Source organism: Strongylocentrotus purpuratus, unplaced genomic scaffold (assembly GCF_000002235.5).
Source record: "Strongylocentrotus purpuratus isolate Spur 01 unplaced genomic scaffold, Spur_5.0 spur5_scaffold_21, whole genome shotgun sequence".
Lineage (NCBI taxonomy): Eukaryota > Metazoa > Echinodermata > Echinoidea > Camarodonta > Strongylocentrotidae > Strongylocentrotus > Strongylocentrotus purpuratus.
In genome coordinates, this window is record NW_022145607.1 from 824,019 (window position 1) to 836,665 (window position 12,647).

General features: G+C 38.3%; 1 protein-coding gene across 1 annotated transcript in view; it reads left to right on the plus strand.

The window, feature by feature from the left end:
• Nucleotides 1-1,213: 1,213 nt before the first annotated feature.
• LOC105441888 overlaps nt 1,214-12,647 on the plus strand; it is a 34,896-nt gene continuing 23,462 nt past the window's right edge. Inside the window, exons 1-5 of the mRNA XM_030995043.1 lie at nt 1,214-1,997; nt 2,578-2,738; nt 3,178-3,443; nt 4,500-6,085; nt 10,918-11,073. Of these exons, the coding sequence (XP_030850903.1) occupies nt 1,221-1,997; nt 2,578-2,738; nt 3,178-3,443; nt 4,500-6,085; nt 10,918-11,073 (2,946 nt within the window). The 5' untranslated portion in view covers nt 1,214-1,220. The remainder of the gene's footprint in view (nt 1,998-2,577; nt 2,739-3,177; nt 3,444-4,499; nt 6,086-10,917; nt 11,074-12,647) is intronic.

Genomic DNA, 12,647 nt, shown 5'->3' on the forward strand with positions numbered 1-12,647 from the left:
GCGGGACTTGAACCAAGGACCTTGTGATTACGGTCAGATGAGGATTTTTGTATACCTTATTTTGTGGTGACACTGGCAGTTAACTATTCTTTCTTTCTTGCTCTATTTCTTTCTATTTCTCTTTAATATACTTTGTCAAAAAAGTGTGTGTGTGGGGGGGGGGGGGGGGGGGGGGAGCTAGAAGCTCCCCGTCCCCGCCGTCCCGCGGGCCCTGACATGTAGGCATCTCAAGAAGCATATTTCTTGCCTGGCTATTTGTCATTTTACAACAAACGCATACAAATGTATAATTTACTAAAAAATGAGGACAAATCTCGGAAAATTATGTCATTTCAGCATTATGTGTAAACCACAGTAACGGTTTTGGAATCAGAAAGAAACCCCCTCCCCGATCAGTACGCCAGTGCCCCGCCCCCCCTCCCCCCGATCTACACTTTGTTGGCGGAAAAATCGCAACTGATCTCCTCTACCTTTCTTCTTTCTTTTTTTTTTTTCTTTCCCTTTCTCTCCACATTTTTTGTTTTGGTCCCGGAAATTGGAAAAATTACTTCGTCAGATATTTCGTTCAGTGGCTTGGGGGGGGGGGGGGGGGGGGGGGGGGGGGGGAAGGAACACATTTTTTCCAAAAAAAAAAAAATCTTTCCCCCTTTTTTTTCTTTCTTTTTTCCCCCTTTTTTTTTGTTCTCCTTTCCCCCCCCCCTTCCTCCCCTTTTTTCCCCCAGGCGGGGGGGGGGGGGGGCTGGATCCGCCACTGCACGCACAACCACAACACGCGCACAACGCGGGCACATAATACATACCACTCTCCAGTATACAATATCTTCCTTTGTAACTCGGTCTTACTCTGTCTTTGTCTGAAATAATGCATTTGAAAATATTCAGCGTCTGCCATATAGTTTTTTGGATGGCTACCCCGGACTTACATCCGGCCCCAGAAACATCTAAAACAACCATAACCGGTGGTATATTTGTCTGGAGGCGATTACATAATTTAGAGCTGTGCAAATTTGCATTATAAAGCACCATCATTAAATTGACTTCAAAAGATGAGATATTATGTAATTTAAAATGAATACATATTCCATACATGGCATGTTAAGATAAATCCGTACAAAGATTTGGCACTATTTTCTTCTACAAAGTCATGTTGCCCGTCTCATGAACTAACTCTGCATTAATCTTTTTTTCCCTCTTGAATAACACAGTACCCTGATGTCACCATGCCTGTGTCTCTTGGTGAATGGCGTGTCAGGATTGGCACGTTCATGCACCGTCGGAGGAAAGAATACGACTACCACTACTTTTGGAGGAAACTCCACAACTTAATTAAAAAACACAAGAATGCTGAGCCACCTAAAGAAAACAACAATCCTGAGTGTAACATCTCATCTCGCACTGGCTCTTCTCCCGGTGCGAATAGATCTCCAAGCAACACCGCCCGTCAGTCTGCATTTTCTGCTCAAACAGGGCATTCACGTGACGTCAACAATGGCAAAGGTAACGCAAGCTCACCGACTCTCTCACATTCTGACGTTCCAGAGTGTGATACTGTCAAGGAGAGTGGATCCACATGCGATGTAAATAATCCCGGTCATAACGATGTCTCTCACTCTGAGTCTTCATGTGCTCAAAACAGTGGTTCTTCAATTGAAAAAGAGACCAACCCTGTCCCTGATTCCACTGACGTGACAATTCTAGTTCCCAAACCCTGTGGAGAAGACGAATCGGACAATAATGACATAGCCATTAATCTCATGTCACATGAATACACCCCGAAATCCGCCCAAATAGGAAAAACTGACAAACCTGAAGTTGGCACATCAGAGTCGCACTCACATGTACCTGCATGCGTTCATGGTGAGACAGATCGTATCAATCGAGACAAGGAGGAAACTGACTCTGCGCCGTCTGGGATAGAGGACCAATCATCGGACCTATCACCTAAACACAGGCTAAATACAACGAGAAATACCGACCAAAAAACATCATCTATCAGGGTATGATTGATATGCATTTCCTAGAACCTCACTACTCACATAAAAACAAAGAAAGAAAACAAAAACAGTGAGAAAAACATGCGAACTTTTAATCGAAATAAAAACTGTATAAAACAATTCTTTTTGTAAACGGGGTTTTAACCAGAACATGTAACTAGGAAAATTGGAGCTAAAAAAGATGTATTATAAAGGACAGCTTATTTGATTTTGCTGTGAAAAGTGTAATTTTGAAGTTTGTGGCAACCGTAAATAGTGGTTAAATTTCCCTTAACCCTTTCACAGAATTCTTATAATCCCGTGATTCTCCTTTTTTTCCTTCAAATAATGTCTTTTGTCCATAAGTAACGGAATATCATGAATTGTCCGCCCACCTTGTCCAATGGCTACATGAACACCCTTCTATCATCTGCCTGCGCTAATCATTGTCCTATTATGGATTTAAGAATAAACTAGAAACCATTGATAAAGCATTCCCGCCAGAAATACATTGTGGCACAATAATGTTATCTCAGTATGACATGTAGATAGTTTTCAGAGTTAAAATTGTGTCATCTATTCGTTATTTTCTCTTCATTCTTAGATAGTAACGGAGTATCATGGATCCCCGATCTATCCGATCCTCGGATCAGGGACAAGCAGCGGTGAAGCAGATGAAACTAAAGGGAATGACTGTCCAGACATGACCAACATACTTCTAATGAGATCCGGGGATGTAGAACAAAACCCTGGCCCGAATGATAAGTAAGCACAATGAAAGAGCGACTTTGGTCCTTATTCTGTTAATCGGCCCGACCCTTGATAGGAGATCACGTTTAAAGATAAACTTCATTAAACTTCAGACTAATTTCCATTCTAAACCCGATTATAAACTAAAGCTTTAACCCACCGTGAGGTCTGAATTTCGGCAGAATACGGGCTAAAGAGTTTGTTGGTAAAAAATAATGATTGGAATAAACCAAGTTTCGCGTATTGCCATTATGTTAACAGGTCCATATTTTGCAATTTTTTTTGGAGTGCTTGCATTCCAGCAAATGTTGGAAAATAGTAATATTTTATTGCAATCCAAACAAGGGTATTCACTCGAGATGATAATCAAAGGAAAGACCTTTGATTATAAAACCTCACAAATATAATGTAAGCTGTATATGATTTTTCTTCTTTCTTTTGTCTAATGATTTAGACCTGGGAACCTGACCGACCTCGAACTATATCTCCTTGCTGACAGTATGGATCCATTAGATTTCAGGAAGGTCGGACTAGCTTTGGGATTTACTGAGGCTGAACTAAGACGGTTTGAGAAAGATCAGATGGGCAACACTCTGTATGCTACCTATAAGATGCTTTACGAATGGCGGAAGAGAGTACGTGAAAGCGAGGCGAGGGAGACGTTGGTGGTCACGTTACAACGCATTAAGCTGGTGCAGCTTGCTGATAGCGTACAGAAAGGTACAGTATTACACATACAGTGTGTCCGCACACAAACATAATTATCCCGAAACTCAATAAAGAAACGTCGTATAAAGAATCATCGTATAGCGAACCGGGCGTCCACACATACAAGAACAAGTGTCCGAAACTCTATACAGCGAAACGTCGTATATGTGCAGTCATGAAACGGAAGCAGAAATTTGAGGTCATGTCTCCTTTTGAGTGCGGTCACGTTAAGCCCAGCCCATGATTCTTCTAGTTTGGTACTGCGGTCATGAAACGGAAGCGGAAATGAGAGGTCATGTCTACTTTCGAGTGCGGTCTCGTTAAGCCCCGCCTAGTTATACCGTTCTAGTTCGACCATACGTCCACACGCAAAACATTCCGTGATTCTTTATAGAGTTCTAGTTCTAAACGATGCCCAGACCCACATTTCGTAATACGACGTTTAGTTATACGACGTTTCTTTATACGACGTATCGTTAGTAAGCGTACACACACACAGTTTCATCGTATGGCTATCCCGAAACGGGATAACTATACCGTTTAGGGATAGCTTAACGATGAAATGAGTGTGTGTGGACACGGGGAATATACATGCGTACACAGGCAACGTGATGAATGGTATGCCTAACAAACCAGGAGCGTACCTTTTAAAGAAGACAATCGTTATAACTTGTTTAGTAATTAAACATACAAGATCATGCACATTTTTATGACACTTTGCGCTGGATAAGATTGCTCCAAACCTCATTTTTGACCAAAGGGATTAAAGTTCTACCATTGACTTAAGTAATCCTTTCCTGGAGGACTGATTTCAAGGTACAACGTCAATAAATTACACAATGTGAGAGCCCCTAGGAGAAAATGGTTGCCCCTGATCCGCACGAAAATATAAATAGATATTTAGGAAGTTATTTATTCTGATGATACGATACTGGGCTACATAATTTCCCCCAGTTGTTGTCGTTGCTGCTGCTGCTGCTGCTAGTACTGCTGTTGTGTGATATTAAACCACTGGTCATATTTGTTTAGTCATTCTAAAGACAACGTTCTTCACCATTCTCATCACAGGTCAGGTTGGTGATCACATACCGTCCATGACAGAGGAGGAAATCCAACAGGTTGCTAAAGAGGTCAAACACTATTTGTTAATTCATCTATGTCAGATTCAAGCCGATCCACTGAACAGCGAACTTGTACTTGAATTTAAACGTATCTTCACCAATCTAACGTTGATGGAAGAAGACAAAGGTACAAAACGCAAAACACCGCTTCTCTACGACAACCTCCTTAGGACCAAAGTCAACGGAAGCTTTCCCAAACGCTTGCTGGTAGAAGGTGAAGGTGGTGTAGGAAAGACCACTTTTTGCGCCAAGATCGCTTGGGATTGGATCCACAGAAAAGGCTACCAAGATTTCAAACTGGTTCTTGTCATCCTCCTTCGCAAGACAGAGGGCAAGACTGTTGGAGAGATAGTGAAGTCGTATCTTTCTGACAACAATCCCGTCACAGCCAAACAGCTAGACAAGCACATCCTCTCAAATCCGGATGACGTCTTTCTTGTCCTGGACGGCCTAGATGAGTTAGCTGTCGATCTTGACAGCAATCAGCAAATCGCCCTGATCACTCTCAATCGTCTGTTCAAGTCAGGTACAGTACTAATCACATCGAGACAATGGAGATCAGATGAGATTAGGAAGAATGCCGATCTCAGAAAGGTGTTTGCTTTCATTGCTGTAGAAGGGTATTCTGCTGAAAACCTCTCTTCTTACATCACCAAGTTCTTTCATCCAGACACAGCTTCCTCTGAAGATCTGAACCGATTCATATCAAACAACGATGTGATCAGAGAGAACATGGCTCCATACCCCATATACACAGCCATGCTGTGTATCATGTGGAAAGAGTTTGATGGAGAGCGCCGAGAGGCAATGTCCAAGCTGCAAACATTTTCCCAGCTCTTCAATCAGATGATTGAATTTTTGGTTGATCATCACCTATCAAAGCACATTCCATCTTCAGGTATTGTTGAAGGCAAATTAGGGGAACATTGTTTAGATATTCGTCCACACATGATTCACATTGGCCGCATTGCCTTCCAGGGACTTCTCGAGAGACGGTTAGTATTCACAGAAGAAGAGTTTCAGAGCTATCCAGAGTCCATCGATGTAGGTTGTAAAGTTGGTGTACTCACCAGAGAGAAGAAAATTCTTCCGAGGCGAGCCAGAAGAAATAATCCGAAATCAGTAGTCCAATCGGTGCAGTTTCCCCATAAGCTCTTCCAGGAGTATCTATCAGGAATGTATCTTGCATCCCTTTACAAGTCAAACCGTAATGAGTATGACAGGTTGATAGCGAATATCATAACAAAAGCAGGGGAATACCGGTACCTACTGTACTTCACTTCGGCTCAGCAGAATGAGGTCGGCTTGGATATCGTATCTCGTCTCATAGAGTCAAAAACAGATCTAGAGCGCACACAGGGCCGTATTGCTGATGACTTCATCGTAGATGTAGCATACGAGAGCCAATACCAAGAAGTGGCCAAAGCCGTGGCGGATCATCTATCGACGTCCAGAAAGACACTGAAGATCACCACAAGGATGCAGGCACACACAGTATCAGGGCATACTTTCATCATGAACCATCGTGAGGTGGTAAGGAAAGTAACATCGAATTCTAGCAACGTATACATTTTTTATCTTTGTTTGATCTCTTTGAGTGAAAGAATTGATTTAAATTTCATTCTCTCAGACTTTAATAGAATGACCTCGCTTGGTTTGAACACATGACTGTATACACATACTGTGTATACGAACGATGCTTTGAACCCCGACATGCGCTAATAAGGCAATGCATTCTGTACAAACTCTCGTCACCCAAATTCACCCAAAAGCTTGATAGAATACATTTTTAGGTGATACGTAACGAAGTCTACGTATCACCTTTTGATTTCGTCAAGATTTTTATTATTTATTTATTTATTATTATTTATTATTATTCTTCCTCGATTTTGTTCGCAGGATATCTCAAGACTGAATAAAGCCATTGCCATGAAACTTTCAATGATGATAGATCTTAGTCTAACTTAGAACTGCGTGACTTTTCAAAGACTCAAAATTATCGTGACGTCATCTAGACGCCATTTTGTTAAAATCAACTTATGATCATATCTTCATAACGGAAAGCCATTTCTCATTCATATTTGTCATGATCAAAGTCAATATCCGCCCGGTCAATTTGAGGACAATATATGTGCGTAAAAATGCGCGTACGCGTAGGTGCGCGCGTTTACGCGCGCTTAAAAATTTAAAATGCTCTAAATCATCCCAAATTTTTTTTGCATACGTTTAAGGCCATATAGAGCATTTGACAAAAAATCTCGCTCACGCGCATGCGCGCGCGTTTTTTGCGCGTACTAGCATTTTGCAACATAGAATCGCCGTATTTTCTCCGTCATCGTATTTTGTACATTTTTCCAAGCATTTTGATAATTTGTTCACCTTTTAATAACGCAATGAGCGTCCGTCAAAGTTGACAGCACGCGCGGATTTGCGTGATCTTTATCCACAATACATGGGCAAAAAAATGCCTATACAAAATTCATTGTAACTCTTCAGAATAGATAGAAACTCCCAATATTCTTTCATATGTGGATAGATTATGAAATGGAAATATGATTTCATGTCTCATTTGACTCTCAATTAACTCATAATGTCATCATAATGGCCTCCGAACTCGAAATTTAAATTTGCATATTATGACGGATGCATATTTTTGGAAAATTGATTGTATCTCTGTAAATATTGCTTTTTTTTCTTTCAAATTTTGATATGTTCTAGCTGAGACAATTTTCTACAAATGCAGTGTACATAATTGTCCAGTTTGACAAAGGTATCATGGCGTATTTTTGCAATTAAAGGAGGCATGTCAATTTTTCAAATTTTGCGTGTATTGTCTATGGGACATGACTATTTCTCAAAACTGCATTCTACATTTCCGTCTTTCGCGAGCAACATCTCCGTTTTTTTAACTTTGTTTTCCGTGAGCTTCGGATATGTTGTAGCTGAGACAATGAGCTATCTCCAATGTGACTTCATTTTTCGATCATATGCCGGGATCATGCTCATATTTTACTTGCAAAGTGGGATTTTAGAATTCCATTTTCGTTTACGTGTAATCGCTATGAGAAACGTTTTGGTATATGGGTAACGCACTTGACTTCCGACCTTGAGATCCCGGGTTCGAGTCCGGGTGTCTCCAACAATTTTTTCTCCACCTTTTTTTTTCCTTTTGACCTTTCACTGTACCATCTCCTTTGATTATTTAAACACGTAGAATCGCAAATAATGTAATAAACAACCCTATTTACTTTAGTGTTTCCCTTTTTTCACTTAATCCATTACTTTTTGCGTGTAATCCCTGTGGGAGATAATTTTTTCTCAAATCTGGATTCTACATTCCTGTCTTTTGCGAGCAATATCGCTGTTATTTCTGCTTGGATTTTGTGCTATGTGCTATCTAAATCACCCCTCATTTTTTCAATAAGATGTCAGGATCCCGCTCATGATCATGATCTTCATCATGATTATCATGATCATCAATATCATAATGATGATAATCATTTATCAATTACATTTTCATTTCTTTGAATAAGATAAAATCGTCAAAATGTGTTCTTCGTGATATAAATTAGAATCAAAGGTGTAACTGGTTACTGCGCAGGGTCAATGGTCATATTTTTTCAATCTATCTTCCCTACATCTATAATGATCAAGGGGACACAATTTAAACTTGACATATGGATAGATCTTAATGGATGAAGCATTTCATAAAATAATATGATATCGTATAATGCATTCTTTATTATGTAAACCATTAGCATACGTATCACCTAATTCGTCAAAGTGACGAATTAAAGTCTAGTATTTATTTTGTGTCTGTATAGAAGAAATTATTATTATTCTTCCTCAATTTTGTTCGCAGGATATCTCAAGAATGGCTAAAACCATTATCATGAAACTTGCCATGATGATAGATCTTAGCCTAACTTAGAACTGCGTGACTTTTCAAAACCTCAAAGTCATCGTGACGTCATCCAGGCGCCATTTTGAGAAAATCAACTAATGATCATATCTTCATAACGGAAATATATTTCTCATTCATAATTATAACGATTAAGATCAATATCCGTCCGGTCAATTTGAGGTCAAAAAACGTGCGCAAATGAGCGCGTGCGCGCTCGTTCGCGCGTTTACGCGCGCGCAAAAATTTAAAATGCTCTAAATCATCCCAATTTTTGTTTGCATACGTTTCAGGCCATATAGAGCATTTGATAAAAAATCGCGCTCACGCGCATGCGCGCGCGTGTTTTGCGCGTACTAGCATTTTGCAACATAGAATCGCCGAATTTTCTTTATCATCATATTTGGCACATTTTTCCAAGCATTTTGATAACTTGTTCATCTTTTAATAACGCAATGAGCGTCCGTCAAAGTTGACAGCGCGCGCGGACCTGCGTTATCTTTATCCACAATACATGGGCAAAAACATGCCTATATAAAATTCATTGTAACTCTTTAGAATAAATAGAAACTCCTAATATTTTTTTCATATTTGGATAGATTATGAGTCGGAGATATGATTTCATGTCTCATTTTATCCTCAATTAACTCATGACGTCATCATAATGGCCTCCAAACTCAAAATTTCAATTTGCATATTATGACTTCAGCATATTTTTGTAAAATTGATTGTATCTCTGTAAATATTGATCAATTTTCTTTTTAATTTTGATATGTTCTAGCTGAGACAATTTTCTACAAATGTAGTTTTCACAATTTTTACTTTTGACAAAAGTATCATGGTTTTTTTTTGCGATTAAAGGAGGCATGTCAATTTTTCGCATTTTGCGTGTATTCTCTAAGGGACATGACTTTTTCTCAAAACTGGATTCTACACTCCTGTCTTTCGCGAGCAAAATCTCCCTTGTTTTAGCTTCGTTTTCGCTGAGCTTCGGATATGTTGTAGCTGAGACAATGAGCTATCAAAAGTGTGCCCTTTATTTTTCGATTAGATGCCGGGATCATGCTCATATTTCACTTGCAAAGTAGGATTTCTGAATTCCATTTCCCGTTTACGTGTAATCGCTATGGGAGATGTTTTGGTATATCGGTAACGCACTTGACTTCCAACCTCGAGATCCCTAGTTCGAGTCCAGGTGTCTCCAACACCTTTTTTTCCCACTTTTTTTTCCTTTTGACCTTCACTGTACCATCTCCTTTGATTATTTAAACACGTAGAATCGCAAATAATGTCATAAATAACCCTTTTTACTTTATTATTACCCTATTTTCACTTAATCCATTAATTTCTGGGTGTAATCCCTATGGGAAATGACTTTTTCTCAAATCTGGAGTCTACATTCCTGTCTTTTGCGAGCAATATCGCCGTTATTTCTGCTTGGATTTTGTTGATTTTTGAATATGTTGTAGCTGAGACTATATGCTATCTAAATCAACCCTCATTTTTTTCAATAAGATGTCATGATCGCGCTCATGATCATGATCATGATCATCATTATCATAATGATGATAATCATTTATCAATTACATTTTCATTTCTTTGAATAAGATAAAATCGTCAAAAGGTGTTCTTCATGATGTATTTTAGAGTCACATGTGTAACTGGTTACTGCACAGGGTCAAAGGTCATATATTGTTTCAATCTATCTTTCCTAGATCCATGATGATCAAGGAGACACAATCTAATCTTGACATTTGAATAGATCATAATGGGAGAAGCATATAAATGGGAGAAGCATTTTACAAAATAATATATCGTGTAATGCATTATTCGTTATGTAAACCATTATCATACGTATCACCTAATTCGTCTAAGTGACGAATTAAAGTCTAGTTTTAAATTGAAATCAGTTGCATGTTTAAATTAAAGCAACTTCTATGGATCTGGCATGGATACAAGTCTGATCATCATATTTAAAATTTACTTTTAACAAGGATTAATTATCATTAGGACTTTATTCTTTATATAGGAGTTGTGATTTATTGTTATTGCAGTACAACCTGTCTTGAATGTATATGCATAAAACCTTGTTTAATAATATAAGGCTTTTATTATCACGAATCCCAATAGGATTTTCACGTGTTTACTGTTCAAACCAATATGATAAAACGCTACCTTGAATTATTATGAGACACGTACTGAACCCAGAAAATTGTATATTTGATTGGATCAGAATAATTCCTTTAAAATGCATAATGTTATTATTTATTTTTAAAGATATTATTTCATGTTCATACATATAGATTATGAAAACAGAATAAGAACCAAACGGAAAATTGAAAATTAAAACAAACTTATTAAAAAATCAGTATCAATGCAGGTGATTAATCAGGATAATATAGTATAATTTTGATAGTTTATGTTTCTAGCCTCACAATATTATTTGTGTACATGTACATTGTAGGATGACCTGGAAATTAAGAAGCCATGTGGACGCACGGCTTCAGAGGACCTGGCTGAATTCATCTGCTCATCACGATCACTGAGATCTGTGAGGATCGATTATACTATACATGATGTCTTCTACTCGGTGCTTGCGAATAAAGCAGTCGATTCCAAGGTCAGTATAAATCTTTGTATCATCCACATTGTCGTTTATTTGGTACATCATTCTTTAAAAAAAAGGATGCCAAATTCAGTCAGGATTGAAATAATTTAGGAAAATACTGGGAAACAGAAATGTGCTTAAAGTCACTGAGTAGTCGGCTCTCATGGGGAATTCGACACCGTTCGGGTGTTTACCCAATAACAGGTGTTGTCAATCACCAGGGTTAGCCTTGAGTTTTATGACCATTGGACCTTATGTAATGCTTTGATTTGCCCGAAACAAAACAAATATTTTTCTCTCTCTGAAATAAACTCTCTCTCTCTCTCTCTCTCTCTCTCACTATTTCAACCCCATTTAGCACCATCCTTGAAGTTTTCAATTACTTTTTCGATGGGGTGGAGACATTTCTTCACCTATCCCATCACACTTTTTTGTTTATGTTGTCAAAATGTCTGTTTAGGATGTTTCTAATTATTTCAATGACCCAATCTCAAATTATTTTAACTAGGTTTTGAGGCATGTAATACAGAAGCATATCTTTCCACATGCTCTGCTATAACAAATAAATTACCACAGAGGTCATAACATGTGAATCATATCAAATTAACACTTAATGTATAAGGGGGCTGGGACGCCCTCCTATCGTCATTTTAATTACGTCGTAAACCGTTTTGCATTTCGCATTGCCCTTTCATGTCTCTTTCTTCAGGTCTTACGCACATTATGATACCATGTTGGTCCGTCAAACTCGGATATATATACCCGTCAGATGTGACATAACAATTCGAATGCCCATGTCACTAACATTGTGTTATGATTGCATATATTCACGAACAGGCGGAATTGCGAGTAGAGATTAGCATTTATCTCTTCATAACAGGGATGAGTGAATTGATATCAAATTGTTATTAATCATTTTTAAATCAATGTTAGGAATTCATTTTAAAAAAAATACTTGAGAATGCATATTAATTTTTTTTTAAAGACGCAAAAATTAAAATTAAATTTTCCCACTATATATCAGCAGTTGATGAGTAGTGGAGACAGATAATTCTTCCCTGGGAAATAATGGTTGTGTTTGGTTGTAGAAATCATGATAACAGTTCTAAATACTCTGATAAAGTTCAAATAAGGGAAAATATTTGTTTAAGGCATACAATTATCATAATTCAAAATCAACAATAATATTAAACAATTATAAAAGGTTTCTACATTAAACAAGGTTTAGTCTGACCATTTTGTAATGATTCAATACTTGCCCGCATACACTGTGTGCACAATCTCCACTCCCTGGGGAGCATTCCAGCCAGGCGTAACCCGGAGAGTAGCAAGTGCAGGTTATGCCAAAGGTCATATATTTGTTTTTACACTTTTCTTGAATCAAATGTCAGAATAACGTTTTGCTTTTGTACATGAATGAGGATGACAAGTATAACAATATTTGTATGTATTTTAATGTCAGCAATTGTTTATCGAATACAATGTTACTATTATAGCAGATTGAGACTTGCCATCCAGTATGTGGATCACTCCCCTCCCCCTCCCAGACCAGTCACCACCACCCCTCACTCATTCCGACGTGAAAA